Here is a 27,295-nt window from a genome sequence, read left to right on the forward strand (position 1 = left end):
TATTTTTGACGACGACGGGGGTGTCTAGCCGTTAGCGATGATCACCCAATTGAGCCGATAGCCGCGTTTTATTAATTTATTACTTGTATTAATTTAAGTAAATAAAGGTACTTTATAAAAAAAGTCTATCAATTCAATAAAATCCTGACATTTTCGTGTTCCGTCCCCATTCCTGATAAAAGGCCAAAATTCCTGACATGTCAGGAAAATTCCTGTCATCTGGTAACCCTACTCGGGCCGCTATCAGGGGATAATGGGGTAATATTACAATAAACAGTACCGACTCTACTGTCCCGCTGTTTTGGTTACGATGCTCTTGGGAAAGGTGCAGATTGTGCTAATAATATAGCTAAATGTGTAAAGCGATTGAGATAATTTTAGATAAGAGAAGGTACAGGTAAATACGTATGTGTATACTAGCTGTTGCCCGCGACTTCGTCCGCGTGGAATCTTATCTTCAACATTTTACATCTTTAGTACCGTAAAATGGGGTGAGTTGGGTGAAATTTGACTTTCAAACCTCGATAAAATTTTATTTTTACATGTGAAAACTGAATGGTGTATGTATAATAAGTGGTTCGGACGTTTGTATTTTAGTTTGTATTTTATTTTGGGTAGTTCCATTTAATAACTTTGACGATAAAGAGGAAAACCCACCGCACCCCGTAGTGCCTCGTATTTGGGGTGAGAGGATTTTTCATACAAGGTGATTTTGGAAGATTGTCGGATCGATTTTTTTTTATTATGCGTATTACTATAGCCCCATTTTAAATTGGAATACATTATTTTTGTAGCAGGAGCCTTAAAATCCCTTCTCACCCCGGTCTCAAACCTTCTCTCCCCATTCATAACCCAACTCTCCCCGCGAAACCTACTCACCCCGTTTTACGGTACCTATAATTTTCATATCCAAGCAATGTTGAAATTAAGTCATCATTCACATCATCATTTCAGCCTTTATACGTCCCACTGCTGAGCACAGGCCTCCTCTCGAGCGCGAGAGGGCTTGGGCTATAGTCCCCACGCTAGCCCAATGCGGATTGGGGACTTCACATACACCTTTGAATTTGTTCGCAGATGTATGCAGGTTTCCTCACGATGTTTTCCTTCACCGAAAAGCGACTGGTAAATATCAAATGATATTTCGTACATAAGTTCCGAAAAACTCATTGGTACGAGCCGGGGTTTGAACCCGCGACCTCCGGATTGCAAGTCGCACGCTCTTACCGCTAGGCCACCAGCGCTTGAAATTGAAATTAAGTACTTTTATTTTATGAAGTTTTAAGTCAAGTGGATTTTGATTTTGGTTGCTGAAATTACTTTTCTTGTATTCTCATAATAGGTACCTCTACCTACTCGTATGCCCTTATACAAAGATTCAGGTTCCGCACTCACAGAATATCTGATCTCCATACAAACTTTCAACCCCTTTCTCACCACCTCGGGGGATGATTTTCAAAAATGCTTGAATTAGTTTTCATGTTTTTTAATTTAATACCCTTTTTTTGCAAAAAGTTCAAGTTCCTAGCTAAAAATTAAATTTACACCCCAAGACGAACTTTCAACCCCTTAGGGGTTGAATTTCCAAAAACGTTACAATTATTTTTTGTAATCGGCTATTATGTCTTTCTAAGAAGTTTCAAAGCATTTGTAATGGATTCAAACTTTGAACCCCATTTTAACCCTGTTAGGGGATGAATTTTACAAATCGCTGAAATCAAAATACAAAATACAAATACAAATGCGTTTATTTCATTACTTCACAAAATCACTTTGATTGTCTTCTAATAATATCCCCAAATAGGTACAAAGATTCAAATCCCGCGCTCGAAAAAATGTATGATGTCCATACAAACTTTCAACCCCTTTTTCACCAGCTTAGGGGATGAATTTTCAAAAACGCTGAAATTAGTTTTCTTGTATTTTAATTTAAAACGTTTTTACAAAGTTTCAAGTTCCTTGCTTAAAATAAAATTTGCTCCCGCAGACGAACTTTCATCCCCCTTTTACCCCCTTAAGGGTTGAAATTCCAAAAACGATGCAATTATTTTTTTTTGTAATCGGCTATTATGCCTTTCTAAGAAGTTTCAAAACCATTTGTAATGGATTCAAACTTTCAACCCCTTTTTAACCCTGTTAGGGGATGAAATTTACAAAACGCTGAAATCACTTTTCCTGTCTTCTAATAATATCCCTAAATACAAAGATTCAAGTCCCACACTCGAAAAAATGTTTGATATCCATACAAACTTTCAACCCCTTTTTCACCACCTTAGGGGATGAATTTTCAAAAACGCTGAAATTAGTTTTCTTGTATTTTAATAATATATCTTTTAACGAAGTTTCAAATTCGTAGCTCAAAAGAAAACTAACCCCATACAAACTTTCATCCCCTTTTTAACCCTGTTAGGGGATGAATTTTACAAAACGCTGAAATAACTTTTATTGTCTTCTAATAATATCCCCAAATACAAAGATTCAAGTCCCGCGCTCGAAAAAAAATTTGATATCCATACAAACTTTCAACCCCTTTTTCACCACCTTGAGGGATGAATTTTCTAAAACGCTAAAATTAGTTTTCTTGCATTTGAATTTGATACTTTTTTACAAAGTTTCAAGTTTCTAGCTTAAAATAAAATTTGCACCCGAAGACGAATTTTCATCCCCTTTTTAACCCCCTTAGGGGTTGAATTTCCAAAAACGTTGCAATTACTTTTTTGTAATCAGCTATTACGCTTTTCTAAGAAGTTTCAAAGCATTTGTAATGGATTAAAACTTTCAACCCCTTTTAACCCTGTTAGGGGATGAATTTTACAAAACGCTGAAATTACTTTTCCTGTCTTTTAATAATATCCCCAAATACAAAGATTCAAGTCCCGCGTTCGAAAAAAAATTTGATATCCATACAAACTTTCAACCCCTTTTTCACCACCTCAGGGGATGAATTTTCAAAAACGATAACTTCAGAGGCAAAAACTATCATTCTACTGTTACGGGGCCCAAACCAAACTATCTAGACACGCGGCAGCGTGTCAAGCCAAGTTCAAGCATATCTAGTTACACCAAATTTCATCTAACTAGGTTCAGCAATTTAAGCGTGTCACGCTATAGTTACCTACTTATCAAAATGTGAAGAAAAACTCTCTATAAGATAATAATAGATCTACAAAAATTACTCCAAGCACTTATTTTCCCATTTAAGGAAAGGCCTCGCGCGGTATTCTCATTTCCTATGACCTTCGGGCGAGCTGCCTATCTCATCAATCATTGGTCAACGGCTTCTATCCAAACCGTCTGTTATTGTTGACTCATGAGTCATATGTAACGGTTCAAGTCGAATCTGTTTATTCTCATTCGGCTCATTCCACGAAGCTGATTTTGGGACAACAAGACTCAAGCTAAATAAATTAACTGGTTAATTTAGAACTAAATTGGCTAGTCCTAATACATTTTGATCGGACCGAGATTAATCTCCGGCATAAATGCTTTCCAGAAGTTCGCATTCATAAAATTTTATTATAGGTAGTTATGACATGTGAAAAAATATCCCATCTCATACTCGTACAGCTACTCGTAGTCAAAACCAAAACGTGTGCTACTCATACAGAGTTACTGCATTATTTTTGATGACATTATTACGTGATAGAGATTTTTAGTTTTTTCAAAAGCTGTGGTGTTATGTCCATTGTACTTATAGTCATTGTATTTGTGGTTTTATATTATATCAGTGCCTGCAACAATCGAAGCCATGCCATCACTCCAACCAAACGGTTACTGAAAACACATGAGCTTCAAAAATTCATCAATGCAATGCATACACGAACATGGGCATCTCAATTATGGCGAGGGGAGCAAAGATGAATGCATTCCGTATTCATAAGTTGTAGACTGGAATAATCGAAGGAACCGTCGCGAGAACGAGATACAATTACAGAAACACACGCCATAGAGTATTCACCTCATTGCAGTGTTGTACAGTCGCCATCAGATATATCGGAGCGGCCAAGGTGTTCACAATATCTGAACAAGCACTCTAACGCCTCGCCTTGACAATAGAGGCGTGCTCAGATATTTGTGAGCACCTTGGCCGCTCCGCTATATCTGATGGCGACTGTACGCAATGGGTAATTCTCTAAGGTCAAAATTAAATGCTGTTGATGACTATGATGAATGACTCTCCCTCAATTTGTTCAATTCAAATCAGTGCAAAGTTAGCATTGACGGACTACACACATTGGCATACGACATCGTTGGTCTTATGGCCCTCCTTGACGTGATCACCCGTTTTGGGCACATTCCAGCGAATGTGATTGGATGAATTTCTCTAGAGACGTAATAATTTTGACCAATAAGGGGGTGGCAATTCCATTTGCAGAGGGTTTTATCTGTAAAGCAAATTGCTGGAGCGTACCTAAGTGAATTTTCCACTGTAAGACTGAAAAGAAACAAATTGTTTCTGTAATGTTAACCAATAAGCGTTTCGCAAGTTTCTACTAAAAATGGCGCGAAGTTGAAATTAGAAATGCTTTCAACCGAAACGTTGTTGAAATGAAACATTGCGCTCTTTAAATATTCAAGTTTTGCTTTATAAATCTTGTATTTTCTGACCACGACAAATGGACCTATCGAGAGATCTAGCATCCGGACATACCGTCGCCACACCAGATATATCGGAGCAGCCGAGGTGTTCAAAAATATCTGACCACGCACTCTATAGCCTTGAAAATAGAGGCATGTTCAAATATTTGTGAGCGCCTTGGCCGCTCGGATATATCTGATGGTGACTGTACGTTAGGGTGGAGCGAAATCCAAAATTCTTGAATATAGCAATGGAACCCCTCTAAAAGGATGTCTAATTTTTTATTATTTAAGGGAAAAAAAATAAAAAAAATATTGGTATATACTTTTAGCCCTCTACTCTTCGATTATATATAGCTATATATGTATATTTTTAATAAATTTAATTTATGCTTATTTTTTTTTAAACAAGTTTTATTCATTAAATAACATCTTTTTCTTACAGATATACTCGATTCCTATACTTATTTTTGTTTATAACGTATATTTTTATGACATGGTAAAACCACGTAAATAGGGGTTTTATGGAAAATGCCCTTTAATCCGGATATTGTGCACAAATTGGAGTTCTCAACCCATAACAGAATCGTGAAAACTATTTTGAACGTGATAAGATAATAAAAAGAATACTAGTATAAGTATATATATGCCTAACATACGTGTGAACATGACCCAAAAAGGGCGTAAGCGACGCCGAAGGGCGAAATTGGACGCTTACTTAAACATATAAGTAATCGTTTTTTTGCAGTAAAATGATACTTTTCGTAATCAATAACATCGTTACTTTGACACAAGAATGTCTAAAAAAAATAACTCATATTTTTTTTACACTGTAGCATTTTCCATGTTTTGCATGAAATTGCTGTTTAATATGAAATTTTGAAATTATATTATTTTATAAATATTGAAAAATGCGCTAAAATTTTGGTAATAACTTATTATACGCTTATTAAGTATTATATAATTTCAATAAAATGTACACATATTAGTGAAATGGTATATTTTAATAATTGATGAAAATTTACCTTTATTAATTTCTTTAGCGGCCGAGTAGAGGGCTAAAAGTAGTGTTGATTTTGAAAATTTTTATAATCACTATAATCTACTTAACAAACTGCAACTTTTGGTACCGGTTCCACATTTATAATCGAATTTTTATTTTTTTCCATACAACGACGCTCCACCCTACTGTACGTGTAGGTGTGTTACATGAAAGTTCATGTCAAATTTGATGTAGTTTTAAAATTAGAGGGTAACTTCGATTGTATGGCGGCGGCAATGAGCCTGTGTTAAATTTTAATTCAGAACAGAAGACAGACTCTAGATGACATGGAAGTCAAGTCATAATTAAAATGATTGTAATTTGCAGATTAGACCGAGGGTCCAAAGACGATAAAAAACTAGTAAAAGCGCAATTCCACGAATTTATACCTCTGCTAGCCATAAAGTATGAATTAATGGTCCGCCCCTGTATAAGTGTATAATACGGAGGGTTAGGTTTGGGATTTGACTTTGAGAAATTATTTTATTGCTTTTCTGTGGGAGTACTTTGTTGGGAGCCTTATAATTGCTTCTGAAATATAGTCGTTCAGTAATTGTGAGTTTATTTCGAATTTATAATTTTATTGTTCATTGCAATGACCTAGTTTCCTTATTATCTTATAATGATGTTAAGAAAAAGAAAAAACTCGAGATTTAAAATAAAGTGTATTTATTTATATGACAAAAATTTCATAGAATCAAAGTATACCCAATTGAGATTAAATTGTGTGTTGTATTTTACGGGTCACGAAAGGAGAAAGCTATCCAGACCGTCTTTTAAACCGACCTTGTTCTTGATTATGTCGATATTACAAAAAAAATCCGCAATTTCAAGCCCCTCCCAGTAAATCCTGGATCTACTACTGAATCTAAATAGGTTTCAATACTTTCAATTTAGTTGAAGGCATAACTAGAAACCGTTACAAATTAACCGTCGAGTCCACTGATGTCATACACGAGGTAATCGTTTCAATTATATTTCAGAATCAAATAGCACAGTTGCTTTATAAACATTTGAGTTACTTTTAATTCAATAATAACTTTCCAGGACCACAATTAATAAATGTCCTGGAACCTATAATCTGTCTGTCTGCCGGCTTTTATGAAACGCGACTTTGACATGGATAAATTTCTGAATAATGTGATAATTAACGACCAGCTAATGACAGGGAAAAGTTTAATGTTTTCTAACAATAAAACATAAAAATATGCCAACGTAGAGCGCAACGCTTATCAGAAACTGCTATAGAAATCAGGGAAATAATATAAAGGAATGCAAACAAACGGACAAGTGGACTCGGCTTCGATTCTATCTATTTCCACCGGCCCCACAGCATTTACTGAATAAATTATACAATAGGTACTTGAAAGTCCTCAACTCCAATAACACTTAACCTAATTTGAGAACATTGTTTTGTCCAATCTTCCATAACAATGGTGAAACGATGCGTACAAGTCCCCGTTCAATTTGTCTTGTATGTCCCAATGGCGGAGACAAAGTGTGGGTGTCACATCAAAGAGAAAGGAATTCATTATTTATCAAGACATTAGGGAAAGCAATCTTTAATATTAAGACTTTTAAATTAACAAAGCAATACAGAAATTTTAGAGACCGAGAAAGAATTTGTTTTGGGAATTGGTCTATTGGTGAAATAGTTTCGTCAACTGTCTTAAGCCGACCACTGACTTAGTGTTGAGTCGCTCACTCGTGAGGCACCTCATTTGTACCGCTCATTTTGTTAATTTGTCGCAGTACTTCATACCGCAAAAATGTCTTACATCACACATCACACCTCTATTCATTTTACTCATTTACTCGCGCGCATCACAAACACCTCTTGCCACACAAATCATTCACACACTTCAAATTTCAAAAAACTCTTATCCTTTCAATTTCACTCGCGACCCTGAAAACTAATACGCTCCTCATAACCTCGCAAAAGAGTCCCTGGATCGCGCGAGGCGCTCGAGGTGCTCACCCCTCACCCGCTCGCCGACACTCGAAACTCAAATGAAGAAACGAGTAATGGACGTAATGGTCCACACTGTCAACTGCCGAACTACAAACCTTATTGCAACGACAAAAGGTCCACCGAGAAAAGCGCTGAGTTTGTACCGCTCACCGAGGCGTTGTGACATGAACACCTCAAAATGAAACAATGAATTAGAAATACCCAAAGAGGGAGTGAGACAGACACGCGCCGTACTTCAATATCGCCTCGCGTCACCACCGAAAATACGTTAAAAATTAAACACGAAAGACAACAAGCGTAAGCGCTGCAAGCTTTCATACATCTTACGCCTTTTTGATCCTAACTTACGTGTCAAAATGGCGCGAGGAATCAGTCTTCAAAACGAATTTCGACGTGTTGCTTCTCTGTCGCACTTGTAAATTCGTACGTAAGCGTGACAGGGAGGCAACATGACGAACTTGGTTCGCGGTACGCCCTCTGTATACCAGGCGGGCATTTACGAAGCTTGGTTAGAAACAGAAATCCTTTAAGTGACTAAAATATTATTGAAATATAATATGGTAGCGGACACAATTTATGATAATTTCAATAAGTTTCAAGTTTATTAAATAAAAAGTAAGTATAATTTGCATAGGTAAAATAAACATGTAGATGTAAATTATACCGATTTGAATTTGCAATACTTTTTATTAACATTCTTTGTAAACGACTTCGAACGTCAGTTCGTCAGTCAGTAAGTTATGATTATGACATATTTATATTTATTTTGTCCGTACTTCGTTCTTCACTACCTAAGAGCTAATTTTAGTTCTCTAATACCTAATACCTAGTAATAATTCTTATAATCATAACAAAATATGGACATAGTTTTCGCCAGTAAATATACCCGCGGATCTTCCTTGGTGCCTTTTGCATGAAAAAATGAAGTGTAAATGTAGACGGTGCGGACGGCTCGAATGGTGCTTTGTTTATGTTTATTATCATATTGATGATATTACTGTTAAATTATAGGTGGTAAGTTAGTCACTTCTATATAATAATGATTGTGAAAACATTCAATTTGTTCTCCTTAGTTTGTTAAAAATTGTGGTAGTTTTATGGTTAATAGGTACTTATGAAATATATCACTACATATTATAAAACAAAGTCCCCCGCCGCGTCTGTCTGTTTGTGGGTTTGTTTGTATGTTCGCGATAAACTTAAAAACTACTGGACGGATTTCCATGTGGTTTTCACCTATCAAAAGAGTGATTCTTGAGGAAGGTTTAGGTGTATAATTTGCTAACCCGTGCGAAGCCGGGGCGGATCGCTAGTGATTATTATACTTAAAATTATATCAAGTAGCAAGGAGGAGGTCTAAACAATCTAACAATAAAAAAGAGCTACATTAGAACAAGTTTCATAAAAGCAGCAAATTAAGTTAGGTACTTTATGTTCTTAGTTTGATCCTAAAATTATCTTTCTCCTAAAAGTTCTATTCTTAACCTCCAGAATTGCACTCCAATTAAATATTACAACTTATTTATTTATAAAGGAAGTGATGAATACATAAATATGTATATACATTAAATATTTTTGTCGCCGTTGGAGTTAATGGAATAGTCGACGCTGAAAATATGCTAGTACCTCACCTCATTTGAAGTAAGACATTGTAACACCTCATTTTAGAAAATGAGTTACTCATACAAACTCATTTTAAATTGATGTCCTACCCATCACTACACTGACTAACAGGCCGCCGGACGATACCGGCCTGTCAGTTAGAACAAAAATTTTACAGTTCCGAACAACTGACCGGCCGATATCGTCCGGCGGACTGTTAGTCAGTGGTCAGCTTTAGTTTCACGGCAAACCTACTTATCATCGCAAACAAATGAGTCATATGACACACGTTACAGTTCCTTAATCCGTAGAAACTTACTGTAAATGTATTACCATAACTGGCGTGACCCGCCATTGTTTCAGGGATTACCTACTCATTGGACAATATGGACATGTACACTGCTACGGTTTCAATTTGACTAGGGATTAGCCCTAATACAATAGATATTAGCGGGAGAGAGAAGACATCTGATGGAATGAGTGGGACAATAATAAAGATTTACAGAAACACTCATATGACGGCACAAACATTTTTGTACGACCTGGAATGTACATAAATATTTCATTTGTGTCCCGTTTGTCATGCATAAGGATATACTTATAGGTATAATAACTGCCTTAAGAAAACCAGCCTAATTATTATGTGTGATAAGAACGTAAATAACCCTCGATGTTTTGTTTACACGTCCTTAACCGCGAGTCCAAGTTCATTGACCCAAACAAATCGCACACCTTGTTAGTTGTTGTGCACAAAGTGCGCAAACGCTTGCTGCTCTACAAACACGAAACGACGGAACGCGGATGGGAACTTGTAACATTTACTCGACGGTCAGAAAAGGAGGTATTTTTGTAGTACTTGCCATAAGCCAAAATGTAAATAAGGGTGTTGATATGAATGTTTCTGTCAAAAAACAAATATATTTTCTGCTCTTTCGTTTGCTATTTTCGGAAATAAGTTGAAGGTGTACGAAGATGAAGTATGACCCTGTACTTCAAAGTGGACAAACTAAATACAAAATGTACCTAAACTATCAAAGTCATTCAATATTAATATAAATAAACGCTAGACATAACAGACCATAAATTAAGAATCCGGGACGTAACTTGGCATAACGTTTTTCTAGTCCTCTTTTTTGCACGAAGCGCGAAAATTTGGTTGCACTGTTTTTTGCCTAGCATGCCGAGTGCCTGAATATAAATTCGCGCAGATATTTGCAGAACACGATACTGTTCAATTTTTTTTTTGTAATAATGAGTCCGTGGGCGCAGCAAGACCGCTCGCCCACATGTCTCCTTTTCTGGAATCAAACCAGCTTTCATTGCAGAACCCGTTGCCTTGCCTGACTCATGCACTATAACTTACTCAAATACACGAATATAGCTCTTCCTACGTCGACTTAAGGTTAGTTTAAAAAGCTAAAAATTGCAGAAAGTAATGTAGGAGTGATTGCTCTCAATTTCTTTTGAATAGAAGTAATGGATTGAATGATATTGTAATTAATGTTGATCGATCGTTGATTTTTGAAAGCCGACATGCAAGTTAACGGGTTTTTGATGTCTCAAATTAAAGTTTATTAGATTAAGTGATATCATGATAATATGTATATGACAATGAGATTACTGATTAGACGTTCGATTAAAGTTCAAACAAATAGGCTAAATGAACTTTAGTTGGACAAATTGATCCTAAATCATTTAGATGGCTCCTCTACACGATGGGCCAACGCCGGCCACTCCAAGGGATGTGATATTGCTATCTCATTCTACCGCATGGCTGCGTCCCTTGGAGTGGCCGGCGTTGGTCCATCGTGTAGAGGAGCCAAGAGACGAGAATTCAAAGTCAAAATTGCCCGTGTTGGTATTTTAATTGACTGGACCTAAAAACAGAGAGAAATAAACAAGCTAATACCAGACAAATGGAAATTGCGAATTTGCGAATTCAAGAAGCGATCCTATTACGGATCCGAGTGAAATTGCTTTAGATGCCGGCGTCCATCGGTCCACTGAAGTTCACTGACAGACGGGGAGCTAACCCTGGAATAAGGTCCGTGGGCGAATCAACTTTAAGACCATCAGGCCGCCTAGCCAACATGCCAATCGTTAAGCTCCGTAGCGGTCGAAACGCAACTGTCAGTGTCGCCCATTAGTGCGTGTGCATATTAATGGAAGAGTGATAGAGACACAAATCACACAAAGCGTTTCGTTGTCGTAGCGAAAGCCACCTTGGCTAGGCCGGCAGAACTGTCCAGTGTCCACGACATTAAAACTTTTAAAACTTCCGGACATTTCTCGTACCAGATGGACCTTAGTACCTATTCCTTTTTCCCAACTGAAAAGTTTGCTGGCCTAGCTGTCATCCTGACCACCGATGGACAACTGCCAGACGCCCGGATCTATACTTGTAGTAATAAGGATAGTATAGCAAACTGTAATTTTTTCTATTTTCCGTGACTACCTCTTAGCCCACAAGATTCAGACCCGCCATCGGATTTATAAAGCATTAGTATCGCCTCGGGCAAAAATCGAGAGTCGTGTAAATCAAGGGGCCTTTGCCCAGCGGTAGGACACTCAAAGAGGCTACAATAAAAAAGTGTTGCCTCGGAACTAGGTCATTGAATAATATACACATCTGACTTCATAAATCACGGCGTACGTGTACAAAAAGTAACACTCTTAACTGTCCATTGGTGGACCATATCACCATGTTTGTCTGGGTTGGAAGGTCAGATGTCAGTCGCTTTCGTAAAAGCTAGTGCCTGCGCTAATTCTTGGGATTAGTTGCCAAGCGGACCCCAGGCTCCCATGAGCCGTGGCAAAATGCTGGGACAAGGCGAGGAAGATGATGGTCACCATATGTCTTTTGTATTAAGGTCCACCGATGGACAGTTAACAGTGTAAGCGATGGTACTAAGTACAAATTAAAATCTGTCAAACTAGCCAACTTTGCCTCCAGGGCTATAACCGCGAAAATCGAAGTTCGCAAATTGCGGGGATTTTTCTCTGTCACTCTAATTACGCCTTCATTGGAGTAAAAGAGAAAGATCCTCGCAATTTGCGAATTTCGGTTTTCGCGGTAGCCGCTCTAACCATAAAAACATTTCTTTCCAAACACCTCAGTTGAACGGTCATTGACAGTAACACTGAAATCACTGAATTAACTATTACTTGAACCCGTTATACCTCGAGTGTGTGAATTCATTGTTCTGAATCAATTTCGTGTCGGAATGAGGATACAAAAACGTTTGACCTTCGAACATCAGTTTATATTACTGCCGGTCTTTAAACCTTCGCTTTTATATCAATGCCGCTGCAATATAATAAATGCTGTAACAAAGAACAGAAAATAAAAAGACGCTATTGAAGAAAACATTTTCATTGTCATTGTCACACATCGTAGTAAGGGGGCAAAAAACTACCCAGATATTTTCCCTCGTCAAACCGGGGTAAGGTAGAAGCCGTAGAAGTACTAGTGCTCGACGCTACACCAGTATTCGACACGGGCACTTTATTTCAAAGTAATATAGGTTAAATTTGAACGGCAAAGTTTTTTCTGCATTCAAATTTAATCCTTGTCACTTTGACATAAAGTGCCCATGTCGAATACTAGTGCAGCGTCGAGCACTAGTACTTCTACCTTACATACAGCACGGCCCGATGGAGCAATTTGGAATTTATTTTATTTATTCAATCGAGACAATTTTATCCTTTTAAGTAAGATTTTGGTGTTGGAGTCACCCTTGCAAATATGATTATGGTCTAGTTTCCAGTGTGATTTCCTTAAAAACTCTTAAGGTCTACAAATAACAGAGCGACTAGTAGGAATAGAACGTACCTCAAACGATGTTGTCATGCTCATTGCTCCACATTAGATACACTCCACACTCTCTAACAAAACGCGTCTGTTACGATCAGGACAGATATGGCCGCTATGTGGCGACAGCGCCACGCGCGGCTTATGGCTAGCCACCAAAATTGGTGTGGCACGGATGTACTTTTAGCTACCTGTAGCTGACCTGTAGCAAAGCGATGAAATCGCGGAGTGAGCCACGCCTGCCCACAGCTATCAACATAAGCTCCATACGCTTTCTCATCCCCTTTTTTCGAGTAATGAATGTATAAAGTTCCAGAACGGGCCATTACGCGGGTTCGAGGAATTGCATTACCGTTGGATTGTACTGGAATTTACCTCCCTACCTCCGTTTGTTAACTCAAACGCTTCCCGAGCTGAAGTCGGACTAAAATACGACCTTCGAATCTTCCAGAGGGTACTCTGGGTACTCCTATATTAAATGCCGGCAACAAATTTGCAATAAGGACCTACCGCGAACACCGAAGTTCGCAAGTTGCGGACATCTTTCTCTGTCTCTCTAATTACGCAAGAAGTGCCGTGCAGCGCCGAAATTTGTTGCCGGCATTTAATATAGGAGTACCCAGAATACCCTCTGGAAGATTTGAAGGTCGTATTTTAGTCCGAATAACCATAGGCGGAAATGCATTGGCCGTCTCAACCGCTCTGGACACAGCGTTGCAACAATCATCCGTCAGGGATGCAGTGGCCATTGATGATGCCCTGAGTCACGAAAACGTGTGGTAACTTTTAAGGGGCACTTGCACCATCCAACTAACCCCGGGTTAACCGGTTTTTCCTGAAGTTAAACCGTCAACCGGTTAAACCGTCAACCCAGTGTCAAATTGTACTGGTAACTCCATAGTGTCAAATTGTACTGGTAACTATGGAGTTACCAGTACAATTTGACACTGGGTTGACGGTTTAAGGTGGTTCGCCTAGGTTACCCAAAACTTAACTCTCGCTAGATGGCACCACTTTTGCAAAATTTCAGATTTTATTTTTTTGTGAAATGGTCTTGGTATTTGTATACTTAAAAGTATGTTTCGCGCACTCTTTAAGTAAATATTGAACTATTAAAATAAACATTGAATACTTCATTGTGCAAAAACCACCTTTTTAATTCGACGGAGTGTTGCTGTCACGCTTTTTCCTACTATTACTCACACATGCAAACAGTGTTTCCGTGATCCTTGTAGTAGACAATTTCACACAACGTAAGTATGTTGCAATAGCGTAACGGTATGTTCGTGGAAATACGTGCAAGAGGATTGGGGTTCAAGACTGGTGCGAGTAGGTAATTTCTTTTTGTTTCACCTTTGTGTTATCTTACCTTTAAACGAGCAATTATTAGATATATATTTATTTATTTATATATTTGGATGGTATCAGAAACGGCTCTAACGATTTCGATGAAATTTGCTATAAGGGGTTTGATCTCTTAGCTAGGTCTATGAGAAAACGCGCATTTTTGAGTTTTTATGATTTGTAAGCTTTGGTCGGTCTCCCAGATATTCAATCTCCGCTTGGCAACTAATCCCAGAATTGGCATGCGCACTAGTTTTTACGAAAGCGACTGCCCTGACCTTCCAACCCAGAGAGTAAACTTATTTGGATTAGTCCGGTTTCCTCACATTGTTTTCTTTCACCGAAAAATAGGTATCGGTGTATAAATAGGTAGGTATCAAATGCTATTTCGTACAAAAGTTCGAAAAATCATTGGTACGAGCCGGGGTTAGAACCCGCGACCTCCGAATTGCTTTCCGCTAGGCCAGCAGCGCTTCCCCCACATACTCAGTGTTATCAGGTTTTTTAAAAATCAAAAACGATTACTTATGAAAGCAGAAGAATATAAATGATCGTATTAGATTTATAATTGTTACATATTTGCCGTAACTTATTTTTAAAATGTGTTTTTCAATTAAAAGACACGTCAAGATTGTTTACCTTACTTCTAATGCTAAAAAAAACAAACTATAGTAATAATTGTGTTTTTCATTCATAGACAAAATCCATTATTTTTAACGACAGGAAATTTTATACACTTCTTTTTAGGGTTCCGTACCCAAAGGGTAAAACGGGACCCTATTACTAAGACTTCGCTGTCCGTCCGTCCGTCCGTCTGTCACCAGGCTGTATCTCACGAACCGTAATAGCTAGACAGTTGAAATTTTCACAGATGATGTATTTCTGTTGCCGCTATAACAACAAATACTAAAAACAGAATAAAATAAAGATTTGAATTTGGCTCCCATACAACAAACGTGATTTTTGACCAAAGTTAAGCAACGTCGGGAGTGGTCAGTACTTGGATGGGTGACCGTTTTTTTTTGCTTTTTTTTGTTTTTTTTTGCATTATGGCACGGAACCCTTCGTGCGCGAGTCCGACTCGCACTTGCCCGGTTTTTATTGCAGTGAGGATGTCCTGATTGTAAAAATCAGAGAGATTAGGAAGAGTATAATTTCTAATTATCTTTGTAAAAATAAAAGAATACGTGTAGCCCATACTTAATAATCGATTTATGATAATAAGAAAAATTTAATAAAAATAAAAAAACAATACGAAATTTAGGTGTAACAAAAATACAAAAAGTTATGTTCCAGCATACAATGACTGGGGATCGAACCGGGAATCTTCCGTTTGCAAGCAAAAAAGCGACTGTTTGCATAACACGCCATGATAGTTCTTAGCTAAGCTGACGAACTTCTCGCTTAGGTCAATTAACTACCTGTCAAATATCAGTGTCAACAAAATTGCACTAAACATGACGGCACTCCAAATTCGAGCCGTGGTCAGCCCGGCAACGTCGGAAATGGTATGGCAACGTCGCAAATGTATCTGTACACGACATTTGTGACACACACATACGTAAAATTGATGAAAAGTTAACTATGATTTTTGCATGATTTATGTATGAAACATTGTTTTCCTGTTAATTTCGCGCAAACGAATATTCGAAAGAAGATAAATGCGGAAATATTTGTGTACTAATAGTGTGTAGTTACTTAATGAGCTTTGATTGAATTTTGTATGAAAAGCGAACCACCTTAACCGGTTAACCCCGGGCTAGTGGGATAGTGTAAGTGGCGCTAAGTGGCCTAATTTTTTTATTTATTTAGAAATTTAATTCAGGCAACAAGGCCCATATTACAGACTAACATACATATGTATTTTATAAACTTAAAACTAAACACTATTTAGACGATAAAACGGTGTGGCTCCGTTGCATCGGCTGCTCTTGTGTCGGATTCGGCAGTTTGCCCCGGAACCTCCGAAACACGACACCTTTCGGCCAGAAGTCGGCGCACTCGATGGTCTCCTGCAGCGGTCGCGGCACGCGCACCACAAAAGAGTTGAAGTGCACGTAGTGGCGCGATCGAAGCTGGAACACCCTCAGCGTGTAGCCGGTCTTCTGGTGTACATATTCCACCACTTCAGCAGCCGTGGCGGTATAATGCAGGCGCGATACGTACAGCGCCTTACTCGGTGTAGCAATCCGCAAGCCAGAATTAGCCGGTTCGGCGGTACCACACTGAGTCTTGCGAGTCTGGCCTAAGCCAGACTACTGGTTAGCAGCCTACTCGCTAAGCAATGCTAATGGCATCACTTGTTTTTAATCAAGGCGCCCCTCAGAGGATTCAACCTCTTAGTGTCAATTTAATAAGAAACGTTAAATTTAAACGGGACAATATTGCCGTTTTTGTGATGGTGGTTTTATGGGGTCATCTGTGATTAAGATTATACAGGTATTAGGTAATGTATCTCATACTATTGTCACTCTGACGAGGTACAAAATGGGTTATAATATAAATTAATTCTTTCGTTTCGACTGTGTACAAACAAAGGTTATTGACATAAATGTTTTCGCATTCCATGTACAGTCTCGCAGTCACCACACGGGATGTTATGTAAATGGCATACTGGGTTCTTGCTAAATTGGACGTTTTATAGCGTAAGTATTGAACAACCAATCTAGCTGGGGCCCTAAATGGTGCAACAATCGCGGAGCGTGCACTGATGGTACCAAATGTCTGTTTTGTGGATAATTAATGAACCGTGAATATTCGGTTTTTACGGTTCACTTGGCGAAAACAGTTGAATATTATTGAAGGCGTTTCTATAGAAACAAAATATTCGACGTAGATACATTGTCAGATTCTCAACGTCACCGTTACATTTTTAAATATAGGCAGGCAGGAAAACTATTAGCTTAGCAGCCCTTCATACAAATTTCACAAATATGTATAGGGTTGCCGACTGTGCCAACATGATAATTTCGTAGTCTATACTATTAATAGATATAATTTACGTTAGTTACGTTGCGTTTATTTACGTTATGCACATTATTACATATAGGTCAGGAAATGAATGCTCAAAAAACGTTGTAGAGGGAAATGCTAGGAACACAATTTTTGACTCCGTAACTTTGTTTGGACTAGTTAGGAGGTGAACATATCAAAAGTCCCCGGCCGTAGCCCCGGTGCTGGGGGGTAGAGGGGGGTAAGAAGGTCGAATTTTTCTGTTTTTCATTGATATCTTGGAAACTTTGCGTCTTAGCGACATGACTACTAAGACAAACCGAAAGCTGATAAAATTAGTTACAAGTTTTATCCAGTCAAGTTTTTCGATATCATGAACAGTTTTTGAGATACCCGCTCTTGAAAGTTTATTTAGGGATTTTAATTTTATCTTGATATCTACATCAGTGAAGCTGTTAGGCCATGTTTGGTATCGTTTTCGTATAAATCGGGGGTGCTAAATTCATTTATGGTATCGCATTGACACTATTCCGAAGTAAAACGAAAATTAAAAAAAAATATAATTTTGAAAATCCCTCTTCACGCTTAAACCGCCGAACCAATTTCGTTGAAATTTGGTATAGAAATAGTTTCAGTCTCGACACAGGACATAGGATAGTTTTTATAACCAAAAGCATCTTTGGAGGGTGTGAAAAGTGGGGTGGAAATTTGTATGGGGAGTCAATAACCGCTGAACCGGTTTAGATGAAATTTAGGATGGTATACATCTGTGATTTAGATGAAAATGATACCAAACATGACTTCAAACCTTACCTTAAGCAGTATTAATCTCAGGAATTCAGTTTCGTCGACGAAGTTGAATTCCCCCCATACTCCAATTCACAACTTTAAAGGATGATTATTGAGATAAAAAGTATCTTATGTCCTGTCTTGGGACTTGAAATGTCTGTATACTAAATTTCAATTAAATCGGTTGAGCGGTTTAAGCGTGAAGAGGAATTTAAAAAAAAAGTTATTTGTTTAAAGTTTATATATTTTTTCTTAGGAATGGTGTCAATGTGATACCAAAAATGAATTCAGCACCCCCGATTTATACAAAAATGATACCAAACACGGCCTAGCAGCTTCACTAATGATTCTTCAAGATAAAATTGAAAGCCCTAAATAAACTTTCAAGAGCGGGTATCTCAAAAACTGTTCAAGATATCGAAAAATTTGACTGAATAAAACTTGTAACTAATTTTATCAGCTTTCGGTTTGTCTTAGTAGTCATGTCGCTAAGACGCAAAGTTTCCAAGATATCAATGAAAAACAGAAAAATTCGACCTTCTTACCCCCCTCTACCCCCCAGCACCGGGGCTACGGCCGGGGACTTTTGATATGTTCACCTCCTAACTAGTCCAAACAAAGTTACGGAGTCAAAAATTGTGTTCCTAGCATTTCCCTCTATAACTTCTTATTGCTTGGCCTAATAAGTATTTCGTTTTTCAGTAACCTATAGTTAGTTATTTAATTATGTTTTATTTATAGGTATGTATATTACAATTATCGGCAAAACATCTGCTTTAAAAAATGCAGGGATTTTTTTCTATTATTTCATAAAACTAGTTCCTTTTAACTTTGTTGTACACTGGGGATAGTAAATAATTAAAATATAATAGCGTAGGTAAACATCTTCCTGGTGGCCTTCACGACTGCTTTCTGACCATAACCAGAGCTATCCAAATACTTAGACAACATGAACACGACATTCACGATTACTAACTAGTAATCACGGACGCGTTTTATATAAGCATACAATTCGTTGTTCTTACAAAACTCTTCTCTCAGGACCATAGAAGTAGCATCCTATAGAAGTGGCGTGCGCGTGCCTCCGTGAGGGACAAAACATACGCAATGCGACAATATTTAAAACACGTTTTAACATTCCTGACAATATACCAAAAACAATCTACGTAATTCGGCAGGTTATTTGTTGCCCACCATAGCCCATACTAACAAAAAGGTGGGGAACAAACAAAAAGTGAGACTGTGACAAGGACAAGCAATAGTACCGCTTTCTCTGCTACTCCTACTGAAAGTTCTATAAGTGTATCTCGTTCGGTCATTTGGCCCCTCCCCCATGTCTTCTCTATATTATTGTACCTCTATGCTCAGGACCCTTTTATTACAAAAGTGTACAAAAAAACTTACTGTACTAACAAACGAAAAGGGATGTGCGTTTAAACACTACGACGGAAATAATCAAGCTAAAACGAATAAACGAAAGAATCAACTATGTAAGGACTTAAGGACATCTGGTGACATTAAAGGAGTTCAAGCCACTCGGTAAAAATAGCTTCGTATTGTAACAAGGACTTAAAGACGAGAAAACAACGCATAAGCATATTATTCACTCGGCTTACCGAGCACATACAGCAAGTGCCCCAACTTACGTACCCACCACCAATAGCTGTAGGAGGGTATAGAGTGTATAGACCAGCGGTCAGCAACCTTTTAGCAGCCAAGGGCTACATAGTAGTTAGCGAAGTGGCCGCGGGCCGCACTTTGTTAATATTTATCACTTTTATCAGACATTAAAGCCCGTCCACGAAAAAAAGTGGTCGGTGTTACAACGACAAATTAGAAAAAAAACTAAGAAAAACAATTTCATGGGCTATTTAAATTAAAGTTTTATTAGTGTTCTTTAAAATTAATAAACCTCCTGTTTAACAAATTAACACTGGTAAAATGCCCTGACTTTGCTTCGGACTCCTTCCATCAATCTCTGTACATCACTTTCGGTCACCTTTTTACATGTCGTATCCCACATTCTTTTGAACTGTTGCTCATTTGTAGCAATTTTACCACTATTTTTCAATTTTCTTTTCATTATTGCCCAATAATGCTCTACCGGCCGGAGTTCTGGGCAGTTTGGTGGATTTGCTAATTTCGGTACAAAGGATATATTATTTTCAGTGTACCATTCTAAAACAGATTTGGCATAATGTGAGGACGCTAAATCAGGCCAGAATATGACAGGCTCGGTGTGGTTTCTTATAAACGGCAATAAACGTTTTTTCAAACACTCTTTCGTGTAAATGGATTGGTTAATCGTACCCGTAGTAACAAACGATTTGCTTTTTTGACCACATGTACAGATGGCTTGCCAGACAAGGAATTTTTTTGCAAATTTATCAAGTTTTTTTGTTGTAAATTTTTTATCGGCATTCCCTCTTTGATTTGCCACATGGAACTGCAAACCTGGTAATTGCTTAAAATCTGCTTTCACGTATGTTTCGTCGTCCATCAAAATACAACCAAACTTCGTCAAATATTTTGTATACAACTTTCGAGCCCGGGTTTTACATAATTTATCCTTTGTAACATCGCGATTAGGAACTGTAGTTGCCTTGTACGATCGTAAACCTGCACGCTGCTTGATTTTTTGGACATACGATTTCGATACCTTACATTTTCTGGCGACGTCACGGACAGAGAGAGTTGGATTCTTCTTAAAATGCTCGATTACTTTTTTTGCCTTAGTTTTATCAGCAGGACCGCGTTTTCTACCCGAACCACCTTTTCTTGAAACAGACAATCTGGACTGATAGTTAGCCAATACCTTTTGCACGGTTGACTTCGGAACTTTTAATAATTTGGCTAACTTTCCTTGCGATATACCGACATTTTGGTTGTAGGTGTACACGATCTTTTTTCGGATGTCCAGTTGGCTAGACGACATTTTATAAATGTTACGAATTTATAAACTCCAAATAGCCCTAAACGATAGTTTATTCTTCCCGCTATTTAACAATCAAAGTGACAGATGGCAGTTGTCTTTTATTTTATATATTTTTTTTATTAAATGCTGACCACTTTTTATCGGGGACAGACCTTATCATTTATCAATATTCAATATTACATCCTCTACTAAATACTTAGCCAGGGAGGCTCACGGGCCGCAAGTGAGAGGTTCGCGAGCCGCATGGCATGCGATAGACAATAATGGTATAGACCAGCGGTCGGCAACCTGCGGCCCGCGGGCCGCATGCGGCTCGTGAACCTGTCACTTGCGGCCCGAGTGCCGCCTTGGCTATTTTGTATGTAATAGAGACAAACGACAATGTCTCATAAAGTCATAAATATTAACAAAGTACGGCCCGCGTCACCTCCGTTAACTACTATGTGGCCCTTGGCTGCTAAAAGGTTGCCGACCGCTGGTATAGACAATAAAGTGTCCGCCAGAAGATTTGATTATTTCGGCATAAAAATTATGTTTCGCTGGAAGGGCCGGTTTCGGTTATAAACTGCCGATTCTGGCGAACGAAATTGTTCTATGCGCTATTTTATTAAGATACACAGGTCACATGTATAAAGGTTTGTTAGTGTGTTTGTTATGTAAGCGACAACAACAGGCCAGGTCTCAGGGCGCGTAGGGCTATACGGAACGGGGTCCTGCGCCAGACAACCTTGAGAGGGAAATCGATGAAGGACTCGATGGCTCGCTAGTGAGGCTGTGACGCAACAGGGCACAGGAAGAACACGCGATGTTTGTACGTGATGTGTGTCGTATACCTACTCATAGGCAAACCCCGTTATCATTGAAAACTGAACTCGAGTCCCTTACAGTTGCACTTAAAAAATACTCAATAAAGGCTCGACTTAAGACTCAAAAGTCTATTTAGCGCAGAGTCTCAGAAAAACGAATCGAGTTATTCAAATTTAGACTCGAAAGACTCGAGTTTCTATCAACATACCGAACCGAATACCAAACATAAGAATGGAGAACTTCTACCTTTTTTTGAAGTCTGTTAAAAATATAAATGGGTACCGGTAGGCTATTGGATGTTGTCTCTTGGATGAGTAAGGTAGGTATAGAGAGAACATTGTAAAGTGCGGATGAGTCAACGCGACGGTTGCATCGGCCTTGCTTCCAACGGCTCAGTTTAAATTCGGAACAAAAAGAGAACTTTCTCGACTGGCCCCAACTTGTTTAACGGTCGCTCATGATTAATTTGTCGACTATGTTCATTTTTAATTTTTAGGATTCCGTACTCCGTACCCGAAGGGTAAACACGGGACCCTATTACTAACATTCCTCAGTCTTTCTATCTGTCTGTCCGTCCGTCTGTCTGTCTGTCACCAGGCTGTAGCTATCTCATGAACCGTGATAGCTAGACAGTTGAAATTTTCACAGATAATGTAGGGTCATTGTGCTAGTTTTCGTCCGGTGTCAGTTTCCGTCCACTTGACGAAATTTGAATATAAACCTTCTTTGCTGCACAAATTTGGACTTATTGCATCCTTAATATCTAAATAATTTATCTATCTTCATAAAATTTATACTTCGTAAGTAGCAAATTATAAATGAAATGTGTTATTCACGAATCTGTCAAGTGGACGGAAACTGACACCGGACGGAAAACTGACGCAATTACCCTATTTCTGTTGCCATTATAACAACAAATACTAAAAACACAATAAAATAAATATTTAAGTGGGGCTCCCATACAACAAACGTGATTTTTGCGTAATGTTACGGAACTCTTCGTGTGCGAATCCGACTCGCACTTGGTCGTTTTTAGGGTTCCGTACCCAAAGGGTAAAACGGGACCCTATTACTAAGACTTCGCTGTCCGTCCGTCCGTCCGTCCGTCCGTCTGTCACCAGGCTGTATCTCACGAACCGTGATAGCTAGACAGTTGAAATTTTACAAATACTAAAAACAGAATAAAATAAAGATTTAAATGGGGCTCCCATGCAAGAAACCTGATTTTTGACCAAAGTTAAGCAACGTCGGGAGTGGTCAGTACTTGGATGGGTGACCGTTTTTTTTTTGCTTTTTTTTTTGTGTTTTTTTTTGCATTATGGTACGGAACCCTTCGTGCGTAAGTCCGACTCACACTTGCCCGGTTTTTTTAACGGCCGTGACTTTGGCCGTGAATTCGGTGTGATTATGTTTACTACAAGACCTGTTTTTTTTTAAGTCGATAAATCGTCCAATTTGTTAATTCATAAGTGTAACGCATTTGCTCCCAATCTAGGGGTAAAAAACTGGGCAAGTGCGAGTCGGACTCGCGCACGAAGGGTTCCGTACCATAATGCAAAGAAAATAAATAAAAAAATAACGGTCACCCATCCAAGTACTGACCACTCCCGACGTTGCTTAACTTTGGTCAAAATTCACGTTTATTGTATGGGAGCCCCATTTAAATCTTTATTTTATTCCGATTTTAGTATTTGTTGTTATAGCGGCAACAGAAATACATCATCTGTGAAAATTTCAACTGTCTAGCTATCACGGTTCGTGAGATACAGCCTGGTGACAGACGGACGGACGGAGGGACAGCGAAGTTAGTAATAGGGTCCCGTTTTACCCTTAGGGTACGGAACCCTAAAAACAAGTTGGTAGGTGAGTAAACCTAAATAGGTACAAAACATACTCCTATTTAGTTGTGTTATATATGTAGGTAGCATAGAAATGAATATATTGACGGGTAAGATTTGTAATATTTTTACAAAAATGGAAATCTTAAGGGCCTTATTACGGTAGGCTTATTACCGTTAGCAATGAGTTCTTAACTCCATAAACAAAAAATATCAAATTTTCTTTTTTTCTCTCTTTTAAAAGCTTGGTGTTTTTTACTGTAGGTAGTAAAATGAACTGATATGTTGTTCAGTTTAATTTTAGGCTCTGTTTTCCTAGGATAGCGGTGCCGTCATATAGTGGCTGTCTCTATACAAAATAATATGGCTAAATTTGGATGAGTAGTATTTTATATGGAGAAGACCGCTATATGACGGCACCACTGTCCTAGGAAACCAGAGCTTTACATAAGCCCTGTGCGGTAATGAAACCCAATCAAAGACAAAAAATCCTCTATTAACATATATGAGATATTAAATCCAATCTGATTTGATCTTAAAATAAATTAAGCTAGTAAAAATATTTACAGAAATATGAAATGTGTGTATGTGTGTGTACTTTATAGTACCTATGTCATTTATATCAATAATATTAATTAAAGAAACCCAGCACATTTATTGAGTAAACATGCTTACAAAATTGCAGACAAAATAAAAATTCACATTTAAATTAATCAACATGTAGGTAGTAGGTACATATATTTCAGAAAAAACTCCAAGAACAAAGAAAGTTTTAAAATGTTTGAGCTGCTGCCATGAAAACGAATAAAACCACAGTAATAAGTGATAGGATACTGCGCATGTATCGTATATCAACAGTACAAGGTTTTCCAGATTTAAGAACGCAAAATATCATCGTCGAAAATAAATGTAATAACATTAAGAATAAAGGGCTAAAACAATAAATGTACTCACATTTGTTTTCCACTTCCATGGCTTTGTCTGGCACAGAACAAAAAGAAATATTTAATTGTTTAAGCACGAAGTGGCGTCTACTTAGAACACACGGCAGATGCTGTTTAAAAGTTTATTTATTAACTTCGGTAACTCTTCAACTTCTATCGCACCGTTATAACAGAAACCGAATTTAAAACTGAAGAATGGCAGGATGTGAAGTAAAATTGGCACCGCAATGTTTTCATCAATGAAGTTTTTGTTTGACACAACGGTCGCATCCTGCGTTGTGATTGGCCGAAATCAAATTTGCCGCTATTTTGTTCGAACGAAATCGACCTGTGATCTATGAAGCCGTTCGTTCGGAAACTGCAATTTTTTTTTAGATTGACTTAAGTATTTTTCTATTATAGTTTTGTTATAAGAAATCCGTTGTTACTTATAAAAAAGCTTGTATATTAATTAATAAAAGTGTTTGTATAAATTTATTAGTTTTATTACTGTTTTATTAACTTCACATATTTCAAAGCTGCTACAATGCAAACCAAAGAATATAATACTCACATGCAAAGCATTCTCCCCAGTTACATTTCAGTTCAGTTGGCAACAAGGGCCCAACGTTTTCTGTTCTCTTTCACGGCGCAGGAACTAGTATCATTTCTCTCTCCTCGCTCTTTTAAAAATGCCGTTCGTCAAAAAAGGACAACCATACTGTTGACAAGACGGACTTCAAATCAAGTGTTGCCTTTTTTGATGCGCCCAGGCTGTGTATGTGTGCGTAAATGCGTACATGTGTGCTCTTTTAGGGATGTGAAAAGGGGCTATCCATAAATTACGTCATTTCAAATGAGGGGGGGGGGGTCTAGATATCGGATGACGGTAGTATGACCTAGGAGGAAACGTGGTCATTCGAAGCATGATTTTTGGATGATTTTAGGGGGGGGGGGGTCAAAAATCGTCAAAAATCGATGACGTAATTTATGGACAGCCCCAAAGTCGATTTTTATCATGTTATATATATATCGATAAACGCTACACAGCGGAACGAAATAGCGATTAATTGAAGCTTCAATATCTTCGTTAAACATAAACATAATTGAAATGCTAATGGATAATGAATATAAGTATTACAATATAATAATATAATTCAATTATTGCGGAACACCTATTTTAGAAGGTATTTATGTATTATAATTAAATATCTGAACTTTCCCTTGGTTCCCTGCTGGGGCGTGACTATAAAATTGTGATCTGATAACCACAATAAAGAATAAAAGCGTTTTTGTTCATTTTAGGTATCGTTAAGCCTTTGAAGTAAAATTAAAATTGCAAGAAATGTCGATAGTTTATCGATATGACATTATCGACATGGCTACAGCAAGGTGGGCCTCATTGTTAATCGTACACTAAACAAAAGTGGCAACAGTGACAGCTCGCTGAGACACCATCTCTATATATTATAAATCTATGGTTGGCAATCTTAGTGCCATCTAGCGAAAGTCGCAAGTATTCATTCACAGTATAAACTTGAGCGCATTTGAATTAAAAGTATTCAAATCACATATAATAGTAAATATTTAATTATAATACATTTTCCTTGAGCCCTTTAAAATAAATGTATAACAATATACAGGGTGTAATTTTTTACGTGATACAAAATATGTTTTTCTAACTCCATAAACAACTAGTAATTGAATGCTCCTACTCTCGTTGAAATCAGACAATTTTATTTTTATTTTTTTTATTTTTTTTCGTGATATTTTTTGTACTTTTAAAGGATATTATGATATTAAAACAGCTTTATAAGATATTTAAAATGTAAAGTGAACTAAATTACTTTTCAAAGTAGCATAAATCACAAAAAATGTTTAATGACTTGTGATTTACGCTACTTTGAAAAGAAATTTAGTTCACTTTACATTTTAAAGCTGTTTTAATATCATAATATCCTTTAAAAGTACAAAAAATATCACGAAAAAAAATAAAAAAAATAAAAATAAAATTGTCTGATTTCAACGAGAGTAGGAGCATTCAATTGCTAGTTGTTTATGGAGTTAGAAAAACATATTTTGTATCACGTAAAAAATTACACCCTGTATATAGGTTTTATCAAACTTGTAGAAAATAACCTTGATTCGTCAAGTAAACGCTAGATGGCACCAAAGCTGCAGGCACAGAATAAATAATAGTACTAAGTACAGAAGACTCACTCTCTAACAAAACGCGTCTGTAACGATCAGCCTGCAGTCTGCACAGATATGGCCGCTAGGTGGCGACAGCGCCACGCGCGGCTTATGGCAAACCCCAAAATTGGGGCTGAACGGATGTAATTTTAGCTACCTGTAGCAAAGCGACGACATCGCGGAGTGAGACACGCCTGCTGCAGGTTTTAAAGTTTTGCAACTAGATAAATGAAAATAGGTACATTTATATAGTCTGGCAAACCCACTTTGTCTGTAGAGGTGCAAAATGGGTTTGCCAGTTTATATTATTTTAGAAACATTTAACACGTTCACTGTTCAAGTGTCTATGTAATGTATCAAATCGATTTAGATACGAAAACACGGAAGAAAGAATGAACGCGCCGCGCTCTTACGAAAATAAATGTATGTGTTTTTGTATCCAAACGGGAAGTATAAATTAGTGTAATAAAAAGGTAAATTATAAAGGTTCGAAATAAAACCCACGCAAA

General features: G+C 37.7%; 1 protein-coding gene across 1 annotated transcript in view; it reads right to left on the reverse strand.

Moving 5' to 3' along the window:
• Positions 1-24,858, reverse strand: part of LOC134663445 (stathmin-4) — a 134,030-nt gene extending 109,172 nt beyond the window's left edge. Inside the window, exon 1 of the mRNA XM_063519814.1 lies at positions 24,625-24,858. Coding sequence (XP_063375884.1) covers positions 24,625-24,643 — 19 coding nt within the window. The 5' untranslated portion in view covers positions 24,644-24,858. The remainder of the gene's footprint in view (positions 1-24,624) is intronic.
• Between the last annotated feature and the right edge of the window lie 2,437 nt (positions 24,859-27,295).

Source organism: Cydia fagiglandana, chromosome 4, assembly GCF_963556715.1.
Source record: "Cydia fagiglandana chromosome 4, ilCydFagi1.1, whole genome shotgun sequence".
In the NCBI taxonomy this organism is placed as follows: Eukaryota; Metazoa; Arthropoda; class Insecta; order Lepidoptera; family Tortricidae; genus Cydia; species Cydia fagiglandana.